General features: G+C 37.5%; 1 protein-coding gene across 1 annotated transcript; it reads left to right on the top strand.

Annotated features, from left to right (window-relative positions):
- Positions 1–3,660: 3,660 nt before the first annotated feature.
- Positions 3,661–26,722, top strand: LOC133615021 (homeobox protein Dlx4a-like). Its single transcript, XM_061973349.2, has 3 exons — positions 3,661–4,161; positions 14,148–14,344; positions 25,363–26,722. The coding sequence occupies exons 1-3, from the start codon at positions 3,843–3,845 to the stop codon at positions 25,603–25,605; spliced, it is 759 nt and encodes a 252-aa protein (XP_061829333.1). The 5' UTR covers positions 3,661–3,842; the 3' UTR covers positions 25,606–26,722.
- The last annotated feature ends 1,272 nt before the right edge of the window (positions 26,723–27,994 follow it).

Genomic DNA, 27,994 nt, shown 5'->3' with positions numbered 1-27,994 from the left:
TATCGGTATCGTTTTTTTAGTTATGTTTTTTTTTAATTAAATCAACATAAAAAACACAAGATACACTTACATTAGTGCACCAATCCAAAAAACCTCCCTCCCCCATTTACACTCATTCACAAAAAAGGGTTGTTTCTTTCTGTTATTAATATTCTGGTTCCTACATTATATATCAATATATATCAATACAGTCTGCAAGGGATACAGTCCGTAAGCACACATGATTGTGCGTGCTGCTGGTCCACTAATAGTACTAACCTTTAACAGTTAATTTGACTAATTTTCATTAATTACTAGTTTCTATGTAACTGTTTTTATATTGTTTTACTTTCTTTTTATTCAAGAAAATGTTTTGAATTTATTTATCTTCTTTTATTTTATTAATTTTTTTAACAAGGACCTTATCTTCACCATACCTGGTTGTCCAAATTAGGCATAATAATGTTTTAATTCCACGACTGTATATATCGGTATCGGTAATTAAGAGTTGGACAATATCGGAATATCGGATATCGGCAAAAAAGCCATTATCGGACATCCCTACTTATTAGTAACCCTAACCTTAAAGGGGAACATTATCACCAGACCTATGTAAGCGTCAATATATACCTTGATGTTGCAGAAAAAAGACGATATCTTTTTTTAACCGATTTCCGAACTCTAAATGAGTGAATTTTGGCGAATTAAACGCCTTTCTATTATTCACTCTCTCACTCATCGGGAAGCAATCCACCATTTTCTCAAACACATTACAAACACCGAGTCAAATCAGCTCCGTTATTTTCCGTTTTTTCGACTGTTTTCGTACGGAAAGACATCATGCCTCGTCGGTGTGTTGTCGGAGGGTGTAACAACACGAACAGGGACGGATTCAAGTTGCACCAGTGGCCCAAAGATGCGAAAGTGGCAAGAAATTGGACGTTTGTTCCGCACACTTTACCGACGAAAGCTATGCTACGACAGAGATGGCAAGAATGTGTGGATATCCTGCGACACTCAAAGCAGATGCATTTCCAACGATAAAGTCAAAGAAATCTGCCGCCAGACCCCCATTGAATCTGCCGGAGTGTGTGAGCAATTCAGGGACAAAGGCCCTCGGTAGCACGGCAAGCAATGGCGGCAGTTTGTTCCGGCAGACGAGCGAGCTAAACCCCCTGGATGTCTTGGCTCACACCGTCCCTTATGCCACCGAAGATGATCAAGAGAAGAATATCGACCCTAGCTTCCATGGCCTGCTGACATGAGGGTATGTCTACAGAATATATTAATTGATGAAAATTGGGCTGTCTGCACTCTCAAAGTGCATGTTGTTGCCAAATGTATTTCATATGCTGTAAACCTACTTCATAGTTGTTAGTTTCCTTTAATGCCAAACAAACACATACCAATCGTTGGTTAGAAGGTGATCGCCGAATTTGTCCTCGCTTTCTCCCGTGTCGCTGGCTGTCGTGTCGTTTTCGTCGGTTTCGCTTGCATACGGTTCAAACCGATATGGCTCAATAGCTTCAGTTTCTTCTTCAATTTCGTTTTCGCTACCTGCCTCCACACTACAACCATCCGTTTCAATACATGCGTAATCTGTTGAATCGCTTAAGCCGCTGAAATCCGAGTCTGAATCCGAGCTAATGTCGCTATACCTTGCTGTTCTATGCGCCATGTTTGTTTGTATTGGCATCACTATGTGACGTCACAGGAAAATGGACGGGTGTATATAACGATGGTTAAAATCAGGCACTTTGAAGCTTTTTTTAGGGATATTGCGTGATGGGTAAAATTTTGAAAAAAACTTCGAAAAATAAAATAAGCCACTGGGAACTGATTTTTAATGGTTTTAACCCTTCTGAAATTGTGACAATGTTCCCCTTTAACCCTAACCCTTATATGTTCCCCAAGTGTTCAAATAACTCTAAATCAAGTCTTTGTTACTTTAATAAGCAACTAATTAATGGTGAATATGTTCCCTAAAGGCAGCACGGTGGAAGAGGGGTTAGTGCGTCTGCCTCACAATACGAAGGTCATGAGTAGTCGTGAGTTCAATCCCGGCCTCGGGATCTTTCTGTGTTGAGTTTGCATGTTCTCCCCGTGACTGCGTGGGTTCCCTCCGGGTACTCCGGCTTCCTCCCACCTCCAAACACATGCACCTGGGGATAGGTTGATTGGCAACACTAAATTGGCCCTAGTGAGTGAATGTGAGTGTACCCCGCCTTCCGCCCGAATGTAGCTGAGATAGGTTCCAGCGCCCCCCGCGACCCCGAAGGGAATAAGCGGTAGAAAATGGATGGATGGATGGATGGATGCAGGGCCGGCCCGTGGCATAGGCCGTATAGGCAAATGCTAAGGGCGCCGTCCATCAGGGGGCGCCACGCCAGTGCCACAAATGTTGGAGAAAAAAAAAAGAAAAGAAAAAAAGTTGGTACTATTATTTCTAAATACAAAAAATAATCCCTCGTTAATTAAAATGCAAAGTAAAGCCTATATAATAGAAATATTATTTGTTACAACATTACGCCCCCCCGCACGGTGCGCCCCCTCCCTTCCCGTATCATGACTCTTTTTGGACGTCACCACATCAAAAAATCAACACAAGATGTCAAAACGGCCAAAACTGTCAGGTGCCCAGGGAAGAAAAAAAGAGAAAAGAAGAGGAGGAGAAACGAGAAAAAGACAGAGGTAGCAGGTAGGTAACGTTAGCCTACATGAAATTATTTGTCTGTTACAGAATGTGATAGTAACCTGGCTTTTTAGCATTAAGCTAATGTTACATGATTCGGCAATTGCTAATCAATAAATCGCTAGTTCTGTTTTAACGTCGGGTTAATATTGTGGTGGGGGCTAAATTGTCATGGAAAATAATAATGTAACGTTAGGTAATTACAGTACTCCCACCTTACATTCCTCAGGGACATTTGTATTAGATCTTTTAAGCAGGTGTTTTTTGTTTACATTGTTATTGCCTTCTGGTTAGCTAATGTTTGCCCTGCAGGTAATAGTCACTTTTCCACCCCTTTATATATTAGGTATAGTTGTAAGCCTAGTTGTTAAACTGCACATCATTAATGTTAATTAAGCAATATGTATGTAAAAAATATTGTATTTCATATATTCATTTTTTTATTTTTTGCATTCATTTATTTATTCATAGTTTTTTTTTATCTTGTTAACTATTCTGATTGTTAATTTGCTTTCTTTAAGTAAAAAAAAGGTCAAAGACAAAGCTATTCGGTTTCTTGTGAGTATATACACTTCACTGCCGATGTGGGGGGGCGCCACCTAAAATCTTGCCTAGGGCGCCAGATTGGTTAGGGCCGGGCCTGGATGGATGTTCCCCATACTAAAATGTTACCAAAATACTGTACAGCAGATTTTTACAGCTTCTACACTTTGCTCCCCCCCCAGACACATTTTTTTCTCTCAAAGTGGCCCCCGAGTCAAAATATTTGCCCAGCTCTGATGTACAGTATAGCTCCGGCATGACTTTCTGTTCCAAACAACAAGCAGCAGCAGCAGCAGCCACTTCCTAGCAGAAGTGTGACGTATGCAGCCTGACAGCCAATGAGCGCTCAGTGCGCCAACGTCGCGCCTGACAAGACGCGCTCCAGACGCACGTTGACTGACAAGCAGCAACACGCTGCGGACTCATCCAGCAGCGTCAAACTTTACACGGACACGAATTTAAGAAGACGGTTCTTTTTTTTTGGGACAAGATGCGTCTTTTAATTCAACTTTAATTGAAAGTTTTTGTTTTCTTCTCACTTCTTTAAAGGAGTGCAGCCTGGTCACGACCTTCCTCCAGTGGGCATATTAACTCATTCTATCCTGCTACTTTCGTCCACGCTATAATAATGATGACTTTGAGCCCCGTGTCGGACACTTTTGTCTCCTCTGAGTCTTCCAAATCGGCGTTCATGGATTTCAGCGGCCACGGCTACCCGGGACACCAGCATCCCTCCCCGGGATTAGCGCACAGCCACTACACCTTCCACAGTCTGCACGCAGTGGGACCCACGCAACACGACGGTCCGTTCCAGTCTTCCGCAGCCCCCTACGGCCGCCCGCTGGGGTACCCGCCGTTCCACAGCGCGCACCAGCCGGGGCCTTACCTGCCGTACCAGCCCGGCGGCCACAGCAGCGCCTTGGCACACAGCAGGTCTGAGGACTCCGGTGCGTTCATGGCTTACTTTTTTCTCCACTTTATTGATGAAACACGTTTATCCCGACAAATTAAATATTGCATTTTTTGTTAATATATGTTCTAAAAATAAATGCACAGACAAATAAGACGCATAATAACTGGACCAATTGACGACTCTGCATATTTCAGTTAAATCCTCATTTTCTTCAAAAATCCTATTCACCTATTTTACAAAAACAATTCTTTAATCTGTGAGCAAAGGCCTCACAGACAAAAAAAAAAAAAAAAAAAAAAAAAAGTCAAATAGTCAGCCTGTGAAAAAATAACGCTTATCCTGAACTAGTCTGGAATAAAAATGTGGTAAAAAAATAGTAAGAACTTGAAATAAGCAAGTTTATGAAAGCCCGTTATCACCACAAATAAAATAAAATAAAAAAAACATTGGTAAGTCATAATTATAAAATAAAAACCTCATAATCAATTACGAGATAAAAAAAAAAAAGTATATATATATCTGTTTAAATTGTATTTTATTTCTGATTATTATTATTATTATTAATGTATTATTATTTCTTTTTTGTTTATTTAATTGATGCATTTGTAGATATTACATTGTTGTTGTTTTTTTGCTGTTTCTTTCTTTTTTGGGGGGCGGGTGATATGGTTGGGATATAAACAAAAACTATTTTGACATTTAGGGCAGACAACAGATATATGATGTATGTGAATATGATGTAATGGATAGGAATGTCGGATCCTGGATGTCAATAAAAATAAAATGAAAAAAATAAAAATAAGTAAAGTCTAAATTATTAGTTAATAAAATCGAAATGATAAAATAAAGTCATAATTATGAGGAAATTACTAGATTAAAAAAAGTAAAAATTAGGAGATAAAAAGTCATAATTAAGAGATAAAAAGTCAAAAGTATTAGTACAAATGCATAGTTAGGTAGAAAGTAGAATATTTGGGGTAAAAAGTCGCCACTGTCATTTTGACTTTTTATTTCATATTTATGACTTTTTACATCATACTCTCGACTTTTTGGCGCATATTTATGACTTTTTATCTCATACTTTCGACTTTTCGTCGCATATTTTCCAACTCTGTATCTCATAATTATGACTTTTAATCTCATATTTCAACTTTTCTTATACCTTATAGTTTTTACCTCATAATTTCGACTTTCTTAACTCACAATTTCGATGTACCTTTTTGGGTATTTTTTTTTTTGTGGTACACAAATCCTATTTAACAAAGCTGAGGCACAAAAACAATTCAGCCTGATTAAAAAAAAGAACATATATATTTAAAGACACACTTAATGCAGGGTTCTGTTAAAGGTGACAACGTGTTATTATTATTATCGTTATTAATAATTGTAATTAACTGTGATTTGTGCAAAGGGTTAATAAAAAACGAGACCACAATGGCCCGACCAGATTTTGGTCTATTATGATAAAAAGAAAAACACTGATGGTTGTTATTCGGGATAATATGTGTGAAGAACAGCAAAACAAGTTGAAAAAAGTCGTTGTTTGGCCATTTTCTTCAAGATTAATGTTAGGTTGTTTGCTATTATCTGGACATTGCTGCCCTTACATGTGTATATGTTTAAGACAAAAAAGAAAATGGGCCTTAATTTGCCATTTTCATGACATAACTTAAGTTGATTTCACTCGAGCAGGCTTCCGAGTTCCGTGGTTAAAACTGTTTCATTTCCAAGCTGCATACTTCCTGCTTCAGAACCTCTGCATGCTTCTATAGTGGACTTATCAGAGCTTGGTGGGGGGTCACAGCTGTTCTCCCCTGCCAATGTTGGCGACCCCCTCATCATAACAAAGATCATCCCCATAGTCAACACAAAGTGGTATAGCTTGCATGGTAAAAAAAAAAAAAAGGAACTAATTTTACCAGCCAAATAATAATTTAGAGAACAGGTGTCAAACTCAAGGCCCGGGGGCCAGATGTGGCCCGCCTCTTCATTTTATTTGGCCCTTGAAAGCCTGGAAATAATATGTATCAATAAAGTACTGTAACTTTTCTTACTAAATGTATTCTTTCTTTCTATTATGGGAGAAAAAAAATATATGTGCTCCACGTAATTGCAAATGATGTCAACTTAAATATTATGATCAAACATTCCAACCATTTTTTAAATAGAAACAAATAGTAATAATAATGATTTCAAAGCATGTTATCCATCAAAGTGTGCAATGTAAAAGTAGCGATAGATTTCATGGTAAAATTGTGAAATTTACTGTGTTTTTTTTACAGCATTTTTCTCTAAATGAAAATAACAGTACTTTTTTTTACTGTAATAAACTGTGGTGCTGTTTTGGCATTTACAGTAATACACAGAAAAATCTACAGTTGTTGATTTGCGATAAAAAAAATAAAAAAAAAATAAAATAAAAAAATTAATTAAAAAAAACGAACTAGCAGCACAGGTGCCAAAATTTTACTGTAAAATTCCTTTTTTTATTATTTACAGTAATAAAACAAATTTAAATTTTACAGTAACATTCTGGCAACTGAGCTGCCTTTTTTTTTTTTTACCATAAAAACAGCAGTACTGTTTTTCCATTTAAAGTAATATACACTAGATTTTGAGGTGAAATTATTGCAACTTATATTCTTTTTACATTTTAGTTTCTAAAAAATGTATTAATAAAATGCATAGAAAAATTGTGTAATAATAGTTTTAGAAGCGGCCCTCTGGGGCCAAACATAACTGCAATGTGGCCCTCAGTGAAAAAGACTCTGATTTTAGAGCAAAACTGAAAACAATCATGTGTAAACACAAAGTAAATATACCATAACTATTGCAAAACTGTGGTCTCGAACCCGTGATCACACAACCTCTTTGACTGAGAACTGAGCACGCAAGACAGTTGGCTCAGCGCCCATGCAGGTTCCCAACTCACTGACCAGCACAGCTCTTGAGGCGTTAGGGACTAAGTCTAACTTAATACCCAATCGGCGCCATTTGTTTGTTGGAACCTTCCTAAAATAAACTTTCATTTATGTCTTTCTTTTAGCTCTGAATATGATCTTGTACATAGTGGACTAGTCAAAAAAGTACCTCTGGCAAAGATGATTCATTTGAGTAACAGGACTGAAAGTTTGTAGCATAAAAATACTAAATACACAGGGCATTTATTCATCATACTCTAAGTCGAAGGTATTTTCAACAACAACAAACTTTTCAAAAACAAACAAAGTACTTCACACAAATGATTTAGGTAACAGGACTGTGCTGAAATATCAAAATAGAATATAACAGGAAAAAAGGATGAGTGAGCAACATTTTAGCCTGCAGCTAACTGTGGACCATGTGACTTGTGGAATATTCCATATTTTTCAGAAGGGTAGTAATGTGTTAGGGTAACAGGACTGAGTGAAAACATAAAGGCAACTTAAGTGTGAACTTTGACAAAAAAATATTATATTAATAAAATAAACTTCTATTACCATTATTACCACTTTTAATCATTTATTTATAAACAAAATGCAAGTATACTCCTTTTTTGAGTTTATATACCTTTTTTTTCAATCAAGTCTATGTATATTTCTTTCTTATACAAATTCAAATCAATATTAAGTAAACTTCGACTTCTGTCCTTTTTTTTTTACATCTATATATGATCTTACACACATTGGACCAGTCACAATGCGCACACAACTGGTATTTACAGTATGCTGATAGCATATTACAGTAATTCAACTAAAAAGTGATTTTATAAATCATGTTAATTCTTTAAAAAATATATTTTCAAAATAAAACATCACAAAAATGAGTTAAAACTGTGCTGTAAAAAATATATGGATATATGTTTGTTTATATAACATATTGTATATATATATATATATATCTATATATATATATATATATATATATATATATATATATATATATATATATATATATAATATCCATCCATCCATTTTCTACTGCTTATTCCCTTTGGGGTCGCGGGGGGCGCTGGAGCCTATCTCAGCTACAATCGGGCGGAAGGCGGGGTACACCCTGGACAAGTCGCCACCTCATCGCAGCTTTTGGCCTGCAAACAATGTGAATTATGTAATTTTTTGTGGACCATGTGACTTGTGGAATAATCCATATTTTTCAGAGGGGGCAAAGTGTTAGGGTAACAGGACTGAGTAAAAACTTAGAGACATAACTAAAGTTTTTTTTTTTAGCAAATAAAATGAAAGTATAAATAGGAAAGGCAGAAATGTGTTTAAAAAATAAACACTTTTCTGACGGATTTAAATGATTACCGTATTTTTCAGAGTATAAGTCGCTCCGGAGTATAAGTCGCACCGGCCGAAAATGCATAATAAAGAAGGAAAAAAACATATATAAGTCGCACTGGAGTATAAGTCGCATTTTTTCGGGAAATTTATTTGATAAAATCCAACACCAAGAATATGTCACGGCTTGGTAAAAGGATAGGACTCAGATGCAGAGTAGGGAATTTAGACAGGCTTTTATTTTGACAGCTTCCTTTTCACCTCCAAAGTCAAGGATTACAATATCTATTTATCCAAAAACTAACCGGCAAAAAAGGTTCCAAAAAATAGGAACAACCAAAATTCGCTCCGAACGGAGGAAAACACAAAAGCAAAGACGAACTATAATTAATATATGCTATAAAATGTATAAACAAAAAACGCTCCAACAGGAGGAAGAAACAACAACTATGAATAATTCTATACTATCTAATCTAATAAAGTATTAACAAAAATTGTCACTCAAAAATGTGAGGAAAGAATGAAAAATAACTGAAACTTACCACTTCGGCTGAATAAACTAAATAACAAAAAATCACTCTGCTGAGGAGGAAGAAACGAAAACTCAAAATAGCAACGAAGGGATTCAGAATCAAAGAACATAAGCACAAGACGAGGCAAGGCAAGACAAGGCATGGACATGGGCATGGATGCTAGAGAGTACGAATAAACGAAACAATCTGGCACAGAACAAAGGAAGGAGTGGGCTTATAAGACACATGAGGGTAATAGGGAACAGGTGGAAACAATTAGGGAATCGGGATGACGTCAGACTGATGACACAAAAGGAAGGGCAAGTGACCTGAAACGAGAGGAGAGTTACTTTTCAAACTAAAACATGCGCATCACAAGACAGAAAAAACCAAGACAAGACATCCCTCACCGCGGTGTGACAGAATAGACATTTGAAAGGCTATTTAAAATAAATAAAGAATAGTGAACAACAAACAGGCTGAATAAGTGTACGTTATATGAGGCATAAATAACCAACTGAGAACGTGCCTGGTATGTTAACGTAACATATTATGGTAAGAGTCATTCAAATAACTATAACATATAGAACATGCTATACGTTTACCAAACAATCTGTCACTCCTAATCGCTAAATCCCATGAAATCTTATACGTCTAGTCTCTTACGTGAATGAGCTAAATAATATTATTTGATATTTTACGGTAATGTGTTAATAATTTCACACATAAGTCGCTCCTGAGTATAAGTCGCACCCCCGGCCAAACTATGAAAAAAACTGCGACTTATAGTCCGAAAAATACGGTATATTTTATAGTTAAGTCTATTTTAGGAAACTGGCAACAAATGTTATATTTCTAGTGAAAGGTAGTTTAAATTCATATTTTAAACTACAATCAGATCAAAGTGCAGGACATTTTGCTATAAATTTTATTTCTTGGGAATACAAATGGCGCCGATTAACGTGATATGGCACTGTTTGTGTGTGCGTTGTCCAGTTCTGGATTGTGTTGCTATGGTAATTGCTCACTATGAATAAACCCATAACCACATATGCGGAAGAAGGTCAACTAAAAGCAAAGCGTAACTCAATTAAGAAAAACAAACCAAAAATGTCGAACAACAAGCAAACGACCATGAATCATTTCTGAAAACAAAAGACGACTGCCACAAACTTTGAACGCTGACATGTACCCGTCCCAAGCATCATGAGTCCTTCGCTTGCTCTAGTGGTTTATAAACCACCATAATGAGCAACATTAAAATACAGCAGCGCAGTAGGTCTAAGTATTAATTAAAAACAAGTGTATTTAATATGTTTGGCCACTGTAACATTACACACAGTTTGAACAGTGTGTTTCAATATAGGAAAATAAAACACTGTACTTTAATGAAGTGATTCTTTGGCGTACCACTAGATGGAGCCAGCGTACCACTAGTGGTACAAGTACCACAATTTGCGAATCACTGATGTAGACTAATTGTGTCCAAACTGCTATCTTTGGGCCATTTTTATTTGTTGAACATATAAAATCAATATAATATTGTTACATACTACCTGCTTGGTAGCCTATAATAGTGGATGCTAACCACTGTGTGCAGTGAGAGATTACCATTATCCAGTTTCACTTAATTGGTCAGACAATAATTTACTGTATCTTTCCATCTTGTTCATTCATCTATGTCAGCTGTGTACAATTAAATGCTCTGCGACTAATTGACAGAAGGTACATAATTAACCTAATTGTTGTTTGTGTAGAGTGGTACCTGGGTTTGCCTTAGTAATCTGAAACCCAATTGTACCAAATACGAATGCAATATTTATACATGTAATATTATTATATAATACAATTATTTACCTTTATAAAATAAATAATATACATAATGTAATTGTCCAGTGCGCAATATGTATCATTTAATATCCCTTCCTCATTTTTTAGTTTACTTTTTACTTTTGTTACTGTGTGTAAGAAGCTGCACTGCAACCACATTATTTCCCCCGCATGGGATAAATAAAGTCGATCGTATTCTATTGTATATAAAATAATGTAAATCCAATGAATGTGTTCCAGACACAAAAATATGCACACAAAACACATTTTATAGGGAATCATTAAAGTTAAACATGCATAAAACAACGTGAAATCAGGACGGATACTGATTTAAGTGCAAAGGGCGTGGCTTGCATAAAGGTGGCGTGGTTTAAAAGGGATTAGATGCATGTTTTCGAGTAATATAAAAGGGAAAAAATGTTCACCAATGTATTTTTGGTACGAAATAGCAAAATTAACAGAATAAAATAAATAAGTTTACTTTGGTTATTCAAAATTGCTTAAATTTCTTGTTTGAAATTTCTATTTGTCATATTAATTTTTCCGTGCGGAGGTCAACTCGCTGTTATCTAGCATCTGACTGCTGATTGGTCAGCTGCTGCGTGCTGCCAATCAATGAGCTTGTGGGCGGTCTAACGGGATGAGCATCAGTCCCGAGCGGCCGTTTTCCACCTGGCACTAGTGTTTGACTTGTCTCCATTCAATAGCGTAACATTATTTCTAGATGTGCAAATTCCGTCGGTGTGGATAAGATAAGACTTGGCTTGCATAAAGGGGGCGTGGTTTAAAAGGGATTAGATGCATGTTTTGGAGTAATATAAAAGGGAAAAAATGTTCACTAATGTATTTTTGGTACGTAATAGCAAAATTAACAGAATAAAATAAATACGTTTACTTTGGTTATTCAAAATTGCTTAAATTTCTTGTTTGAAATTTCTATTTGTCATATTAATTTTTCCGTGCGGAGGTCAATTCGCTGTTATCTAGCATCTGACTGCTGATTGGTCAGCTGCTGCGTGCTGCCAATCAATGAGCTTGTGGGCGGTCTAACGGGATGAGCATCAGTCCCGAGTGGCCGTTTTCCACCTGGCACCAGTGTTTGACTTGTCTCCATTCAATAGCGTAACATTATTTCTTGATGTGCAAATTCCGTCGGTGTGGATAAGATAAGACTTGGCTTGCATAAAGGGGGCGTGGTTTAAAAGGGATTAGATGCATGTTTTGGAGTAATATAAAAGGGAAAAAATGTTCACTAATGTATTTTTGGTACGTAATAGCAAAATTAACAGAATAAAATAAATACGTTTACTTTGGTTATTCAAAATTGCTTAAATTTCTTGTTTGAAATTTCTATTTGTCATATTAATTTTTCCGTGCGGAGGTCAATTCGCTGTTATCTAGCATCTGACTGCTGATTGGTCAGCTGCTGCGTGCTGCCAATCAATGAGCTTGTGGGCGGTCTAACGGGATGAGCATCAGTCCCGAGTGGCCGTTTTCCACCTGGCACTAGTGTTTGACTTGTCTCCATTCAATAGCGTAACATTATTTCTTGATGTGCAAATTCCGTCGGTGTGGATAAGATAAGACTTGGCTTGCATAAAGGGGGCGTGGTTTAAAAGGGATTAGATGCATGTTTTCGAGTAATATAAAAGGGAAAAAATGTTCACCAATGTATTTTTGGTACGAAATAGCAAAATTAACAGAATAAAATAAATACGTTTACTTTGGTTATTCAAAATTGCTTAAATTTCTTGTTTGAAATTTCTATTTGTCATATTAATTTTTCCGTGCGGAGGTCAACTCGCTGTTATCTAGCATCTGACTGCTGATTGGTCAGCTGCTGCGTGCTGCCAATCAATGAGCTTGTGGGCGGTCTAAAGGGATGAGCATCAGTCCCGAGCGGCCGTTTTTCACCTGGCACTAGTGTTTGACTTGTCTCCATTCAATAGCGTAACATTATTTCTTGATGTGCAAATTCCGTCGGCGTGGATAAGATAAGACTTGGCTTGCATAAAGGGGGCGTGGTTTAAAAGGGATTAGATGCATGTTTTGGAGTAATATAAAAAGGGAAAAAAATTTCACTAATGTATTTTTGGTACGAAATAGCAAAATTAACAGAATAAAATAAATAAGTTTACTTTGGTTATTCAAAATTGCTTAAATTTCTTGTTTGAAATTTCTATTTGTTAAATTAATTTTTCCGTGCGGAGGTCAACTCGCTGTTATCTAGCATCTGACTGCTGATTGGTCAGCTGCTGCGTGCTGCCAATCAATGAGCTTGTGGGCGGTCTAAAGGGATGAGCATCAGTCCCGAGCGGCCGTTTTTCACCTGGCACTAGTGTTTGACTTGTATCCATTCAATAGCGTAACATTATTTCTTGATGTGCAAATTCCGTCGGTGTGGATAAGATAAGACTTGGCTTGCATAAAGGGGGCGTGGTTTAAAAGGGATTAGATGCATGTTTTGGAGTAATATAAAAGGGAAAAAATGTTCACTAATGTATTTTTGGTACGGAATAGCAAAATTAACAGAATAAAATAAATAAGTTTACTTTGGTTATTCAAAATTGCTTAAATTTCTTGTTTGAAATTTCTATTTGTCATATTAATTTTTCCGTGCGGAGGTCAACTCGCTGTTATCTAGCATCTGACTGCTGATTGGTCAGCTGCTGCGTGCTGCCAATCAATGAGCTTGTGGGCGGTCTATAGGGATGAGAATCAGTCCGAGCGGCCGTTTTCCACCTGGCACTAGTGTTTGACTTGTCTCCATTCAATAGCGTAACATTATTTCTTGATGTGCAAATTCCGTCGGCGTGGATAAGATAAGACTTGGCTTGCATAAAGGGGGTGTGGTTTAAAAGGGATTAGATGCATGTTTTGGAGTAATATAAAAGGGAAAAAATGTTCACTAATGTATTTTTGGTACGAAATAGCAACATTAACAGAATAAAATAAATACGTTTACTTTAATTATTCAAAATTGCTTAAATTTCTTGTTTGAAATTTCTTTTTGTCGTATTTCTTTTTCCGTGCGGAGGCCAACTCGGTCTTATCTAGCATCTGACTGCTGATTGGTCAGCTGCTGCGTGCTACCAATCAATGAGCTTGTGGGTGGTCTAAAGGAATTGAGAATCAGTCCGAGCGGCCGTTTTCCACCTGGCACTAGTGTTTGACTTGTCTCCATTCAATAGCGTAACATTATTTCTTGATGTGCAAATTCTGTCGGTGTATATAAGACAAGTAGCTACCGTTGCCTTATTTAATGTCCCAAAATATTAAAAAAAGAAAAAAAGACATTTTGTTTTTTTAAGTCAGAATTTGCATGGTTTCCCTATTTAAATGAAAACCACGGCCATCCCTACTGTCCACTGATAGGTCCCTGTCAATGTTTTTAAACCCGGTCTCTCCTCACACAGAGCGCGAGAAACCCACCACCGTGTTAGAAAACGGAGAGCTACGGCTGAACGGGAAGGGGAAGAAGGTCCGAAAGCCTCGCACTATTTACTCCAGCATGCAGCTCCAGACCCTCAACCAGCGCTTCCAGCAGACCCAGTACCTGGCTCTGCCCGAGAGGGCCGACTTGGCCTCCAAACTGGGCTTGACTCAGACGCAGGTATAGCGCACACTCATGCAGAACTGTTGTTCCTTCCCTCGCTAATTACAATGATTGAGTCACATGCTGCCTTTGTTTGTGTATTTATAAACGCTCTGTGGGGGTGCATTCTTTTGCAATATGTCATCACACTCCCTTAACTGGCATGTCTTCGTCTATGAGAATAAGTAGAATATTTATTTGAAGAAACAATAATGGGGGATGAAAAATAAAGCTCTCTCTCTATTTCCCACTCATTTATATGCGCAGAGGACTGGCTGCTACTTACTACTTATAGATAGATAGATAGATAGACAGATAGACAGATAGACAGATAGATAGATAGATAGATCATACTTGCCAACCCTCCCGGATTTTCCGTGAGACTCCCGAAATTCAGCGCCTCTCCTGAAAACCTCCCGGGACACATTTTCTCCCGAAATTCAGGCGGAGCTGGAGGCCACGCCCCCTCCAGCTCCAAGCGGACCTGAGTCCGCTTTGCCACAATATAAACAACGTGCCTGCCCAATCATTATAACTGTAGAATGATCGAGGATGCGTTCTTGGTTTCTTATGTGGGTTTATTGTTAGGCAGTTTCATTAATGTCCTCCCAGCGCGGCAACAACACACAACAACAGCAGTCACGTTTTCGTCTACCGTAAAGCAGTTCGTCTGCCGTAAACAGCAATGTTGTGACACTCTTAAACAGGACAATACTGCCATCTAGTGCATTTGATGAAAGCACTTTTGTGCGTGCCACACAGCAATGCATCATCAGAGAGGGTGTTCAGCATGGTTAGAAAAATAGTGACAGAGAATAGAACAAGGATGGACAATTCAACCCTTAACTCAACAATGAGTAGATGAGTGTTATGTGTGTGTATATGTGTAAATAAATGAACACTGAAATTCAAGTATTTCTCTTATATATATATATATATATATATATATATATATATATATAGCTAGAATTCACTGAAAGTCAAGTATTTCTTATATATATATATATATATATATATATATATCCATCCATCCATTTTCTACCGCTTATTCCCTTCGGGGTCGCAGGGGGATATATATATGTATATATATATATATATATATATATATATATATACACACACACACACACACACATATATATATATATATATATACACACACACACACACACATATATATATATATATATATATATATATATATATATATATATATATATATATATATATATATATATATATATATATATATATATATACACACACACACACACATATATATGAAATACTTGACTTGGTGAATTCTAGCTGTAAATATACTCCTCCCCTCTTAACCACACCCCGCCCCCAACCACGCCCCCCGCCCCCACCCCCTGAAATTGGAGGTCTCAAGGTTGGCAAGTATGAGATAGATAGTACTTTATTGATTCCTTCGGGAGAGTTCCCTCAGGAAAATTAAAATTCCAGTGCAGTGTACAGAATTGAGATCGAATTTAAAAAGTAAAAAGTAAATAATTGGGGAATAAATAGTATAAATATACTACTATTTCAAAAAATACCAACTGGGGCTGTCAAAATTAACAAGTTAACTTGTGTGATTAATCACCAAAAAAATATTGCATTAATCATGTGCATGCACGGATTAATCATGCATTTTTTTGGACCATACGTGCCCCTTTACCTTAACCGTGGATGGCTATCTTGTTGTTACACGATCAGTGGTCAGGCCGATGTATATTAAGATGAATGTGCTCTGTGGCAAATTTCACTCCAAAATACAACCTTATGGGACTTTAGACAAAACTGTTACCAAGTTTTGAGCAAATATATGACGTTTATTTAAGAAAAAATGAATTGCATTTTTGTCCAAATATCGAGGTCTTTTTTTGAGTTAATTTAAATTACGAATGCGAGTGATAACCGTTATAATCATGAATTATCCAACTTCAGACGTGTGATTAATCGGATTAAAAACAGTCATTTGGCAGCATTAATACTAACTAAGTAGGACAAGCAGATAAATTATATAGTTTGTTGGGATGGGTATGTTTAACATTCGAACCGATACATTATAGTCCCAGTATGTAGTACCGATACCGGTATTCAACAGTACCACTTTTGTGGATGTTCATGTCGTAGTAATTAATTAATTAATTAATTAATTCCTTTTTTTTTTTTTTTTTAACATTGAGCTGATTATGATATCTCATTTTCAAGTATTCATTCTTTTTAGTTTGTCGTAGGTGGGCTCGCGTAGTCCGGAAGTAGTCTTTGCAAATTAAGTTGTATGTGCCAGTCTTGTCTTTTGTTGAGCCCTACAAAGTGTTTATACAGTAAGTATTGTACTTTATTCCAAACTTTCTGTTGGACTGTAACATTTTAATTGCCAAATTTGGTGGTGTTGAAATCAGAATCAGAATCAAAATCAGAAATACTTTATTAATCCCCGGTGGGAAATTCGACTGATATCGTTGATCTGTATGTATCGTATTTTTCGGACCACATGGCGCACCGCTGATGAGCGGGTCTATTCAGGTCTATTTTCATACAAAAGGTGCACCGGATTATAGGGCACATTAAAGGGGCCGTATTATGATTTTTTTTTTCTACATTTAAACCACTTCCTTGTGGTCTACATAACATGTAATGGTGGTTCTTTGGTCAAAATGCTGCATAGATTATGTTTTACAGACCATCTTCAAGTCGCCTCCACTTCGACAGCGTCTTCTCCCCGTCTTCTTTGTTGTAGCGGTGTAGCGTGCAAGGACGGGGGTCAAAGAAATGTCAAAAGAGGGAGATAACTGTTTTAATGACATTCAGATTTTACTTAAAACAATAACGGAGCAGTGAAAAACCGTGCGACTGGAACTCTCTAATAACTAAAGTTCCTCGGGTGAATAATGTAAACTTACTACACCGGTAGTTTTTAGTGCTTCCATAGCGAGTCTACTGACAGATATGAGTTAGAACTTTACGCTACTTTGTATTAGAAGTAGCAACAGCGGAGGATGAATGCCCCATAACAAGAAGATAGAGAAAAATAAGAAGCTTATCGACAACCGTGTCGCCACGGACTACAATGGCAGAACGCGCACAAATTTTCAGGACTTATGCAGATCCCAAATACAGATCAGCAGAAACCAAAAGGTAAAAAAAGTTGGTTTTGCATAATATTGTAAAACAAAAACGCCAGATACTATGTCTCCGAATAGGTGCTATTTTGGGGTCCTTATGCAGGCACCATATTAATACTCGTATGTTGAAGCACAGTACGTCTGACTACAGTAGCTGTAAGGCTCCAACAATCCATCAAGCGGTGCGGCTTCGTAGCTTACCAAAGTTGTACTAAAACATTTTGACAGATTTTTGAGCGCCGTGTGTAATGTTCTATATTCTCAATGGAACATTGCACACTCTTGGCATTCTCTCGATGAGCTTCAAGCTGTCATGTCTGTGTGATCATGTTTTTGTTTTGGTCATGTTCGGTTTTGTTTTTGGACTTTTTGTGCACTTTTGTTTTGTCACCATAGCAACCCATTAGTTTTCACCTGTCACGTCACGCACCTGTTTCACGTTTTGAGTCACGCACCTGTTTTCGTTAATCATGTCTGTAGTATTTAAGTTCAGTGTTTTCAGTTTGTCTTTCTGGTGACATCCCCACATTTATGCTCTGCATAGTTCTGACTCTTTTTTCATGTCCATCGTTCACGCTGCCCCTTTTTGTCCATGCCAAGTAAGTTTTGTTTATTATTGCCACAGTTAGTGTTTTTTGTTGTTCATAGTTTTTGCCTTTGTGCAAGTATTTGGTTTCATAGTTTGTTCTCCGCCATTGCGCGCGCCTTTTGTTTACTTCCTTTTTTTGTAGTTTAAATAAAAATGTACTTACATTCCCGTCTCGCCCGAGCCAACTTTCCGTTGCATCCCGGAAAAGCAAACACCCCAGGACCAAGTCATGACACAAGCACACCTGTGAAGTGAAAACCATTTCAGGTGACTACCTCTTGAAGCTCATCGAGAGAATGCCAAGAGTGTGCAAAGCAGTGATCAGAGCCAAGGGTGGCTATTTTGAAGAAACTAGAATATAAAACATGTTTTCAGTTATTTCACTTATTTTTTGTTAAGTACATAACTCCACATGTGTTCATTCATAGTTTTGATGCCTTCAGTGACAATCTACAATGTAAATTAGTCATGAAAATGAAGAAAACGCATCGAATGAGAAGGTGTGTCCAAACTTTTGGCCTGTACTGTGAATCAAACTGGATATCATCGTCTCGAAATGCGCACTAGCACATGTGTACGTACCGTGCGCTCTTTGCACACATGCTCGTTATGCATTCTCACACACACACATGGAAACATAAATACAGGCATTTGTAGATTGCCATCGTACATCACATCTTCACGCCATTAGGCTGCCAGCCAAACACTGAACACTTTCCCGCCGCTGTTCCCAGGCACAGCTGCAAAGTAGCACGTAGCACATAATGTTTCCATGAAACGTCTAGTCCCTCTGTTATTATCCATCTTTGTCCGTCTCAGACACACACACACATACACACACACACACACACACACACACACACACACATACGAAACTACCCAGCATATTGAGACTTCTTGTTTTTTGTAAAACAGCAAAATGTTCAGATCAATGTGTTAAGGAACACAATGATCTTGGATATCCCCCCCACAAACACACACACACACACACACACACACACACACAATCACACACACACACACACACACACACACGAAATTATCCAGCATATTGAGACTTCTTGTTTTTTGTAAAACAGCAACGTGTTCAGATTAATGTGTTAAAGAACACAATGATCTTGGATATACCCCCACAAACACACACACACACACACACACACACACACACACACACACACACACACACACACACACACACACACACACACACACACACACACACACACACAGACTGTGATACCTGGCATCTTGGAACAACATGGGCGTCATTAGCCACTTTTAGAGAGAAGCCGTCATGCTGCTGCTGGAATATGAAACCAATAATTAGAGCAGAATCCTCTCAGCGAGGCGATGTTAAGCTAATGTGCTGGTGATTGACTCCATGGCACACAAGCACCACTTAGCGCCGCTTGCTACTCGTTAGCGTTTGCACTTTTTTATCGGACTGCAGGCGACTGCTGTGAAAACTCCTGACAAATAGATTATGATAAGGACATGCTTGCAGTGATCTGGTAAGCGCGACTGTGACAGATGTAACATTTATTTGTTTCTCTCTTGGCTGCGTTAAGGACCAAGACAATGCTGCCATGGTGTTTATTTGATCATATTCTGCAAGTATAATAAAGAACAAGTATGATGGAAATGAGCAGAGTCCACCAAAAATACAGTGTCAAAACTTCTTGGATTGTTTTTGTCATCGTGAACATGTAGGTTATTTCTCACTCTGATGGGTTAAAATGTAGGCATTTTGACAGGAAATACAGTAAAGATTTGGTAAGGTAAAATTGATATAGTGGCTGAAATAATAATCATCATCATCATTATCCATCCATCCATCCATTTTCTACCGCTTGTCCCTCTCGGGGGCGCTGGAGCCTATCCAAGCTGAAGGCGGGGTGCACCCTGGCATCATCATAATTATAATTGATTAAGTGGCTGAAATAATATTTATAAAAAATAATAATACTAATTAGTAATGTAATAATCATCATCATAATTTATGATAATAATAACAATTTTGATTAGTTGTATCACATTTTTACTTTAATTTCTTATCCTTATTTATTTCAGACGTTGGTAAGGTATAAGTGATTTATGGATTAGATAACAACAACAATAATATTGATATTCTTATTTTATGACCCTCATTTAATTTATACTGTTATTTATATACCTATTTTAACATATTTATTTCAGATTTGATAAGGTAAAGGCTATTTAGTGGCTAAAATCATCATCATCATCATAATAATATATTATGTTATTGCTAGTTTAGAATCTTTTTTTTTATTCGTGTATCCTTATTTTTACATACATATTACAGATTTTGGTGAGGTAAAGGTGATTTAGTAATTTATTACTCATATCAAATATTTACTTTTATTTATATCTGTCATGACTTGGTCCTGGGGTTTAGTTTTTCTAGAAGGCAACGGAAAGTTGGCTCGGGCGAGACGGGAATGTGAGAACATATTTATTTAATTTTATCAAAAAAAAGTACAAACGAAAAGCGCGCACAGTGGCGGAGAAACAACTTGGCTATGAAAACAAATACTTTCACAAAGGCAGAAACTATGAACAACAAAAAAAACACTAACTGTGGCATTAATAAACAAAACTTACTTGGCATGGACAAAAGGAGCAGCGTGAACGATGGACATGAAAAAAGTGTCAGAAATGTGCAGAGCATAAATGTGGGATGTCACCAGAAAGACAAACTGAAAACAATGAACTTAAATACTACAGACATGATTAACGAAAACAGGTGCGTGACTCAAAACGTGAAACAGGTGCGTGACGTGACAGGTGAAAACTAATGGTTGCTATGGTGACAAAACAAAAGTGCACAATGAGTCCAAACGTGGAACAGGTGAAACTAATGGGTAATCATGGAAACAAGACAAGGGAGTGAAACGCCAGAAACTAAAGAGTCCAATAACTAAACAAAACATGACTAAAACAAAACATGATTACACAGACATGACAATATCCTAGTTTTAACATATTTATTACAGATTGGGGTAAGGTACAGGTGATTTAGTAACACAATAATAATTATTATACTAATAATAATATGTATAATCATAGTAATTATAATAATAATAATAATAATAACAATAATAATAATAATTTTATTTCATGACCCTTGTCACATTTATACTGTTATTTTTATTCCTATTTTAACATATTTATTTCAGATTCGATAAGGTAGAGTGGCTTAAATAATAATAATCATCAAACCTAAATTGTTACTAATCTAGTGTTAAATGTTTTACATTTTTGTATCCTTATCTATACATATCTTTCACAGAATTTAGTGAAGTAAAGGTGATTTAGCGACTGAAATAATAATCTTAATTTTTTACTCGTATCAAATATTTACTTGTATTAGTATTCTTATTTTAACATATTTCTTACAGATTTGGGTAAAAAAAAAAAAAATAATAATAATAGCCTCAAATACATCCTGTTATTTTCAATCCTATTTTAAAATATTTATTCCAGACTTGAGAAGGTAATATGTGTTTTAGTGGTTGAAAACATCATCATCATCATAATCATCATAAATACCTTAATTCATTACTCGTATCAAATTTTTTACTTTATGTTTATCTTTATTTTAACATATCTATTACAGATGTTAGTAAGGTAATGGCGATTAGCTGGCTGAAATAATCATCGTAATATTTTACTATTATATTTACTATTATTTGAGGTGGCGACTTGTCCAGGGTGTACCCCGCCTTCCGCCTGATTGTAGCTGAGATAGGCTCCAGCGCCCCCCGCGACCCTTAAGGGAATAAGCGGTAGAAAATGGATGGATGGATTGTATCCTGATTTCACCATATTTATTACAGATTTTGGTAAACTGAGGTTAATTTAGTGGCTCAAATAATAATAATGATATTAATGATGATACTTTGCTTTATTGTTTTATTCTTACATGTTTACTGTTATTTTTATTGTTATATGTATGTTTATATATATATTTAAAAAAAAAAGTTTTATATATAATTGAATTTCTTTAAATTGTAAACACTATATAATTACTAAAGTAGTTTATTGTTATTGTCTGTCACACTTGCACGGATGTCGCCAGGCAAATAATTATCTTCTAGCGGTGTGAAAGACGCATGAATATTATCGGTATATCTCCGATTCAGCAATTTTCTAACATTTCTGTGAGAAAGAGGCTATTGTCTAAGTGACTTCATATGAACCATTTTTACATACTTCCCAGAACGAAGTTCAATCTACTGTACTTCCTGCGAAGGGTGTTAGGACTCATGAGGACTTTAGAGTCTGTTTTTGTTGGCCTGCGAAACATTCTAAAGACGAGAATTACTTCATTTAGAACATTACTCTATAACAGGGGTCGGCAACCCAAAATGTTGAAAGAGCCATATTGGACCAAAAATACAAAAACAAATCTGTCTGGAGCCGCAAAAAAAATTAAAAGCCATATTACATACAGATAGCGTGTCATGAGATATAAATTTAATTAAGAGGACTTAAAGGAAACTAAATGAGCTCAAATATAGCTACAAACGAGGCATAATGATGCAATATGTACATATACCTAGCCTAAATAGCATGTTAGCATGGATTAGCTTGCAGTCATGCAGTGACCAAATATGCCCGATTAGCACTTCCCACAAGTCAATAACATCAACAAAACTCACCTTTGTGCAGTCATGCACAACGTTAAAAGTTTGGTGGACAAAATGAGACAGAAAAAGAATTGGCATAAAACACGTCCTAGAAAGTCGGAGAAAGTTATACATGTAAACAAACTACGGTGAGTTCAAGGACCGCCAAAATTAGTAGGACAAAACGGCGCTCGCCAAATACTCGAATCAGTGAAGCATGTTTAATATAAACAGTGTGATTTATAACAATTAGGGAGGTTTGTGTCATGTTTGGCCTCCTACAGAAACCATATTATCAATCAATCAATCAATGTTTATTTATATAGCCCTAAATCACAAGTGTCTGAAAGGGCTGCACAAGCCACAACGACATCCTCGGTACAAAAAATAAATTATTTCCCCTCATCTTTTTCCATTTTTCATACATCTTTGGAAAAGCTCCAGGGAGCCACTAGGGCGGCGCTAAAGAGTTGGGTTGCCCTGCTCTATAAACATAGAAAAAATGCAAATGGCCCAAATCCCCCCCTAAATATGGGACCAGAAAACCAAAATGGCTGACGACCTGTTTGTCCTACTTTTTAGGTTTTTTAATGATTTACATGCGTCCTGTCATGATGAACGTGTGTACGCATTTCTGCAGGATATGGTAAGTTTTCAAGTATGCTAAAGTCCGTAAAAAAATATGAGTTGAGAATAATACGAAGAAGAAATGACATATCTCAAATGGTTCAGATTAGATAAAACTCTAATTTGCAAAAACACAAATTGATAATTTATGGATGTTTATGGTTAGTACATTTTATCACTATCGGTATCGGCCGATCTAACTCATGAATGATCGAAATCGGCAACATAAAACCCTGATTGGAACATCCCTAGTGGTTAGAAAAACATACAGAATATTTTAGGAATGTCCCGATTCAGGTTTTTGCACTTCCGATCCGATACCGATATTGTTTTTGCATTTCCGATCCGATACCGATACTGACCGATACCGATACCGACCGATACTGGCCTATCCGAGCATGTATTAAAGTTTAAAGTTATTTAGCCTACTTAGTTGTCAGAATCATGTTGAAAAGGGTTTTAGTACTCTTGATAACAACTAGCCAGCTGATTTAGGGGAGTTTGAATAATACACAATGGTTGGTAACAAGAAACTGACCTGTTTATTCAAGGATAAACACAAAATAGACAAAATTATACATGACAAACAGAAATGGCATCATTGAACTAGGGCTGGGCGGTATGGCCTTTTTTTAATATTGCGATATTTTAAGGCCATATTGCGATACACGATATATATCTCGATATTTTTGCCTTAGCCTTGAATGAACACTTGATGCATATAATCACATCAGTATGATGATTCAATGTGTTTTGATTGATTGATTGAGACTTTTATTAGCAGGTTGCACAGTGAAGTACATATTCCGTACAATTGACCACTAAATGGTAATACCTGAATAAGTTTTTGAACTTGTTTAAGTCATGATACAGATATATACTATCAGATATATACTATCATCATAATACAGTCATCACACAAGATAATCACATTGAATTATTTGCATTATTTATAATCCAGGGTGTGGAGGGGGGCGCCGGATGTAAGTGTCAAAAAGACAGCCAAAAGAGTTTGATATGAGAATAAATCTAAAGTTAAAATATAGGGTAGAAATGCACCCATTTGCAGGAAATGTAGTCTTGATTTTCAAAATTGTCTTTCAAGGCTTGCATGTCTACATTAAAACATTCTTCTTAATACTGCATTAATATATGCTACTTTTAAACTTTCATGCAGAGAAGGAAATCACAACTAAAAAAATCACTAATTTTTTCATACGGTGTTGATGTGGACATTTTTGCCTCGGCATTTTGATGGTGTGGGCGTGTGGCACCGAATGGAGATAAGCGTCTCGACAGACGTCACAATATTTGAACAATGATGACGAAAACTGTTTTCTCTGTCGTGTCCGTGAGTCGAAAATTGTTATGCGCTTATTTTTTTATTTGATTTTGTGCGTGGCATAGATTTGCTATGCGCAGAGGACGCTTGAGCAGTGCATAATTGCACAGGCGCGCACCTTAGAGGGAGCGTTGCTCGCACGGCTGCGCTAGCATCACAGCTAACGTTAGCCATGCTGCTACCTCTCTGCTCGGGGAGGACGTATACGTATGTGAGGTATGACGTGACAGTATGTGACGTGTGTAAGAAGGTGCACTTGCTGTCTGTGAGAGGGAGACACAGGAAAGAGTGAGAAGAGCATGTCGTATAGTGCCAGCAGCTAAAAGCAACTGCGTGAGAATCCTCAGACCTGTGGATGTGTTGAAGGTGTGCTGGAAAATGCGGAACGGAAATTACGGAGCAACAGAAAAGTGGAATGTATTATTTAAATCGGTGCGTTGGAAAACACGGACCGGAGTTTTTTTTTTAAACTGGATCTGGATCGGCTATTTCCCATGCCTTGCCGATACGCAATTTTTGGCAAATATCGGCAGCCGTTCCGATCCAAATATCAGATCGGAACATCCCTAGAATATTTACACATCTATAGTCTTATCCATCCATTTTCTACCGCATTCGGGCGGAAGTTCGCCACCTCATCACAGGTACATCAATAGTTTATTTGTCATCATGTGTCCGTTTTTTTCCCCTTTCAGGTCAAAATCTGGTTCCAGAACAAACGCTCCAAATACAAGAAGATCATGAAGAACGGGCCGTGCGGACCTGACGGAGAGTCGCTTCCCCCCCCGCTGCAGTCTCCCTCGCCTCAGTGCTCGCCGTGGGACGTGAGCATATCGGCCAAAGGCGCGCCGGTGCACCCCGGTAGCTACATGAACAGCTTTGGACACTGGTACCCGGGTCACCAGCCGGACACAATGGCCAGGGCACATATGATATGACGCTCGCCAGTCTTTTTTTGTTTCTTCCTGCAAGAACTCATTGAGCTGAGCTGACAGGGGAATCATTTACAACATAAAACACTGGAAGCCCAAAAATGAGCGCGGAGGGCAGCTATGAGAAGCATAAATAGACAGATGTGCGGATCGGTACTGGACATAAACACTCTGGGGAGTGGACTTGGTTTCTTCCAATAGGCTACAAATCAGCAGCACTGTGGCACCATGAATCAATCACTTAATATTTTACGGTTGCACTCAAATTTATTCAAACGTCATAGTGACTCCTATTTATTTGCAATGTTTGTCAACTTTAAACGATGGATTTTCTCTGCTTTGAATTGTGAATTACATTTTATTTATGGTAACTGAAACAGGTGAAGAAGAGTGCTGCAGCTATGAATCCAGCAGGGGGCGCCGTCTCACGAGTCAATTCACGCAACATTTTCCAGCAGGAAGATGCTTTGACAAGAGGTTGTGTACTGCAACTGCACTTTCAGTGTTCTAGTAATTGTTTATCGATGCGTAAAACTGGAATTGAAATGTGTTTAGCAACGTTGAGGGGCATATTACCGGGTTTATAGCAGGGCTATTCAACTGGCGGCCCCGGGGGCCAAATCCAAGTTCAGTTAAAAACTTGGGAAAAAACTATTTTGCAATAAATTCCTTAAAACACAAGAGTGTTCCTGTTGTCAAGAGGAACTTGGACCTCTGTAAACACATTGGCAGATCCTTGCATCGACTATTTAACCTTGCAAACATAGAACAATGAACGCAACTGAAGCGTTCCCTAGGGCAGTGTTTTTCAACCTTTTTTGAGCCAAGGCACATTTTTTGCGTTGAAAAAATGCAGAGGCACACCACCAGCAGAAATCACTAAAAAACGAAACTCAGCTGACAGTAAAAAGTCGCAATTTTTGGATATGACTTTAAACCATAACCAACCAAGCATCACTATAGCTCTTGTCTCAAAGTAGGTGTACTGTCACCACCTGTCACATCACACCCTGACTTATTTTGCATTCTTTGCTGTTTTCCTGTGTGTGGTGTTTTAGTTCTTGTCTTACGCTCTTATTTTTTTGGTATTTTCCTGTAGCAGTTTCATGTCTTCCTTTGAGCGATATTTCCCGCATCTAAGACTATTTCAGTTGTTTTTAATCCTTCTTTGTGGGGACATTGTTGATTGTCATGTCATGTTCGGATGCACATTGTAGACGCCGTCTTTGCTCCACAGTAAGTCTTTGCTGTCGTCCAGCATTCAGTTTTTGTTTACTTTGTAGCCAGTTAGGTTTTAGTTTCGTTCTGCATAGCCTTCCCTAAGCTACAATGCCTTTTATTAGGGGCACTCACCTTTTGTTTATTTTTGGTTTAAGCATTGGATATGACGACAAACTCTTGTCGTGTCACACAACGTGTTCCCGACATCTACAAAGCAATTAATTACCGGCTCCCACCTACTGATATGGAAGAGTATTACACACAACATCGGCACATAATTTGCAGATTATAATTAGTGGTTGGCAAAAAATATTTTTAACCCATATATGTGAAATTACATAATTTCCCATGGCGCACCAGACTGTAGCTCACGGCACACTAGTGTGCCGCGGCACAGTGGTTGAAAAACACTGCACTAGGGCACTCCTCTGAGTCGTCTTCTTCCTTATAGTTACAAGAGTGACATATGTAACTAAGGTGTTGCTGTAGCTTGTTTACTTCTTTTTTTAGTCACAAGCCATTTGTTCAACTTATTTAGTTACGCTAGTGGTGTTCCTCAAGGCTTCATCTTAGGTCCTCTCTTTTTTGCGAGTTCAGTTCAAAAACCTGTGAGGGCTGTCATAGAGAGGAGCATTTTGACTAGCAAGGTCCTTAAAAATAGCACAGCGCTCCTGTAACTCTGACAAATAAATATACCAAAAATAAAATGTCTACTGTAGAGGACAGTGGTTCTCCAGAATACCGTATTTCCTTGAATTTCCGCCGGGTATATAGTATGCGCCTGCCTAGAATTACTGCCGGGTCAAACTCGTTTCGCAAAATAATTAGCGCATTGCCGCCGGCTCAGGATTAACGCCGGGTCAAACTCGTTTCGCAAAATATTATTTTTATTTGCGCATGTCTAGAATTTCCGCCGGGTCAAACTCGTTTCGCAAAATAATTAGCATGTGCCTAGAACTTCCGCCGGGTCAAACTCGTCACTTCACGAGTGACACTTCACCTGTCATCATTTTCAAAATGCAGGAGGCTGATTTCAATAATTTGAAATCGCATAAAGGGAAGAAGATTAAGAGCTATTTAGTAGGATTTAAGGTCCAAGCTATTGAATATGCTAAAATAAACAGTAAGCAGCTATGTTTTATTAATATACCGTAGCTGCGTGTGTCAAATATGA

This window comes from Nerophis lumbriciformis, linkage group LG22 (assembly GCF_033978685.3).
Source record: "Nerophis lumbriciformis linkage group LG22, RoL_Nlum_v2.1, whole genome shotgun sequence".
In the NCBI taxonomy this organism is placed as follows: domain Eukaryota; kingdom Metazoa; phylum Chordata; class Actinopteri; order Syngnathiformes; family Syngnathidae; genus Nerophis; species Nerophis lumbriciformis.
Note: the sequence above shows the minus strand (reverse complement) of the source record. Positions and strands in the feature narration are given on the sequence as shown.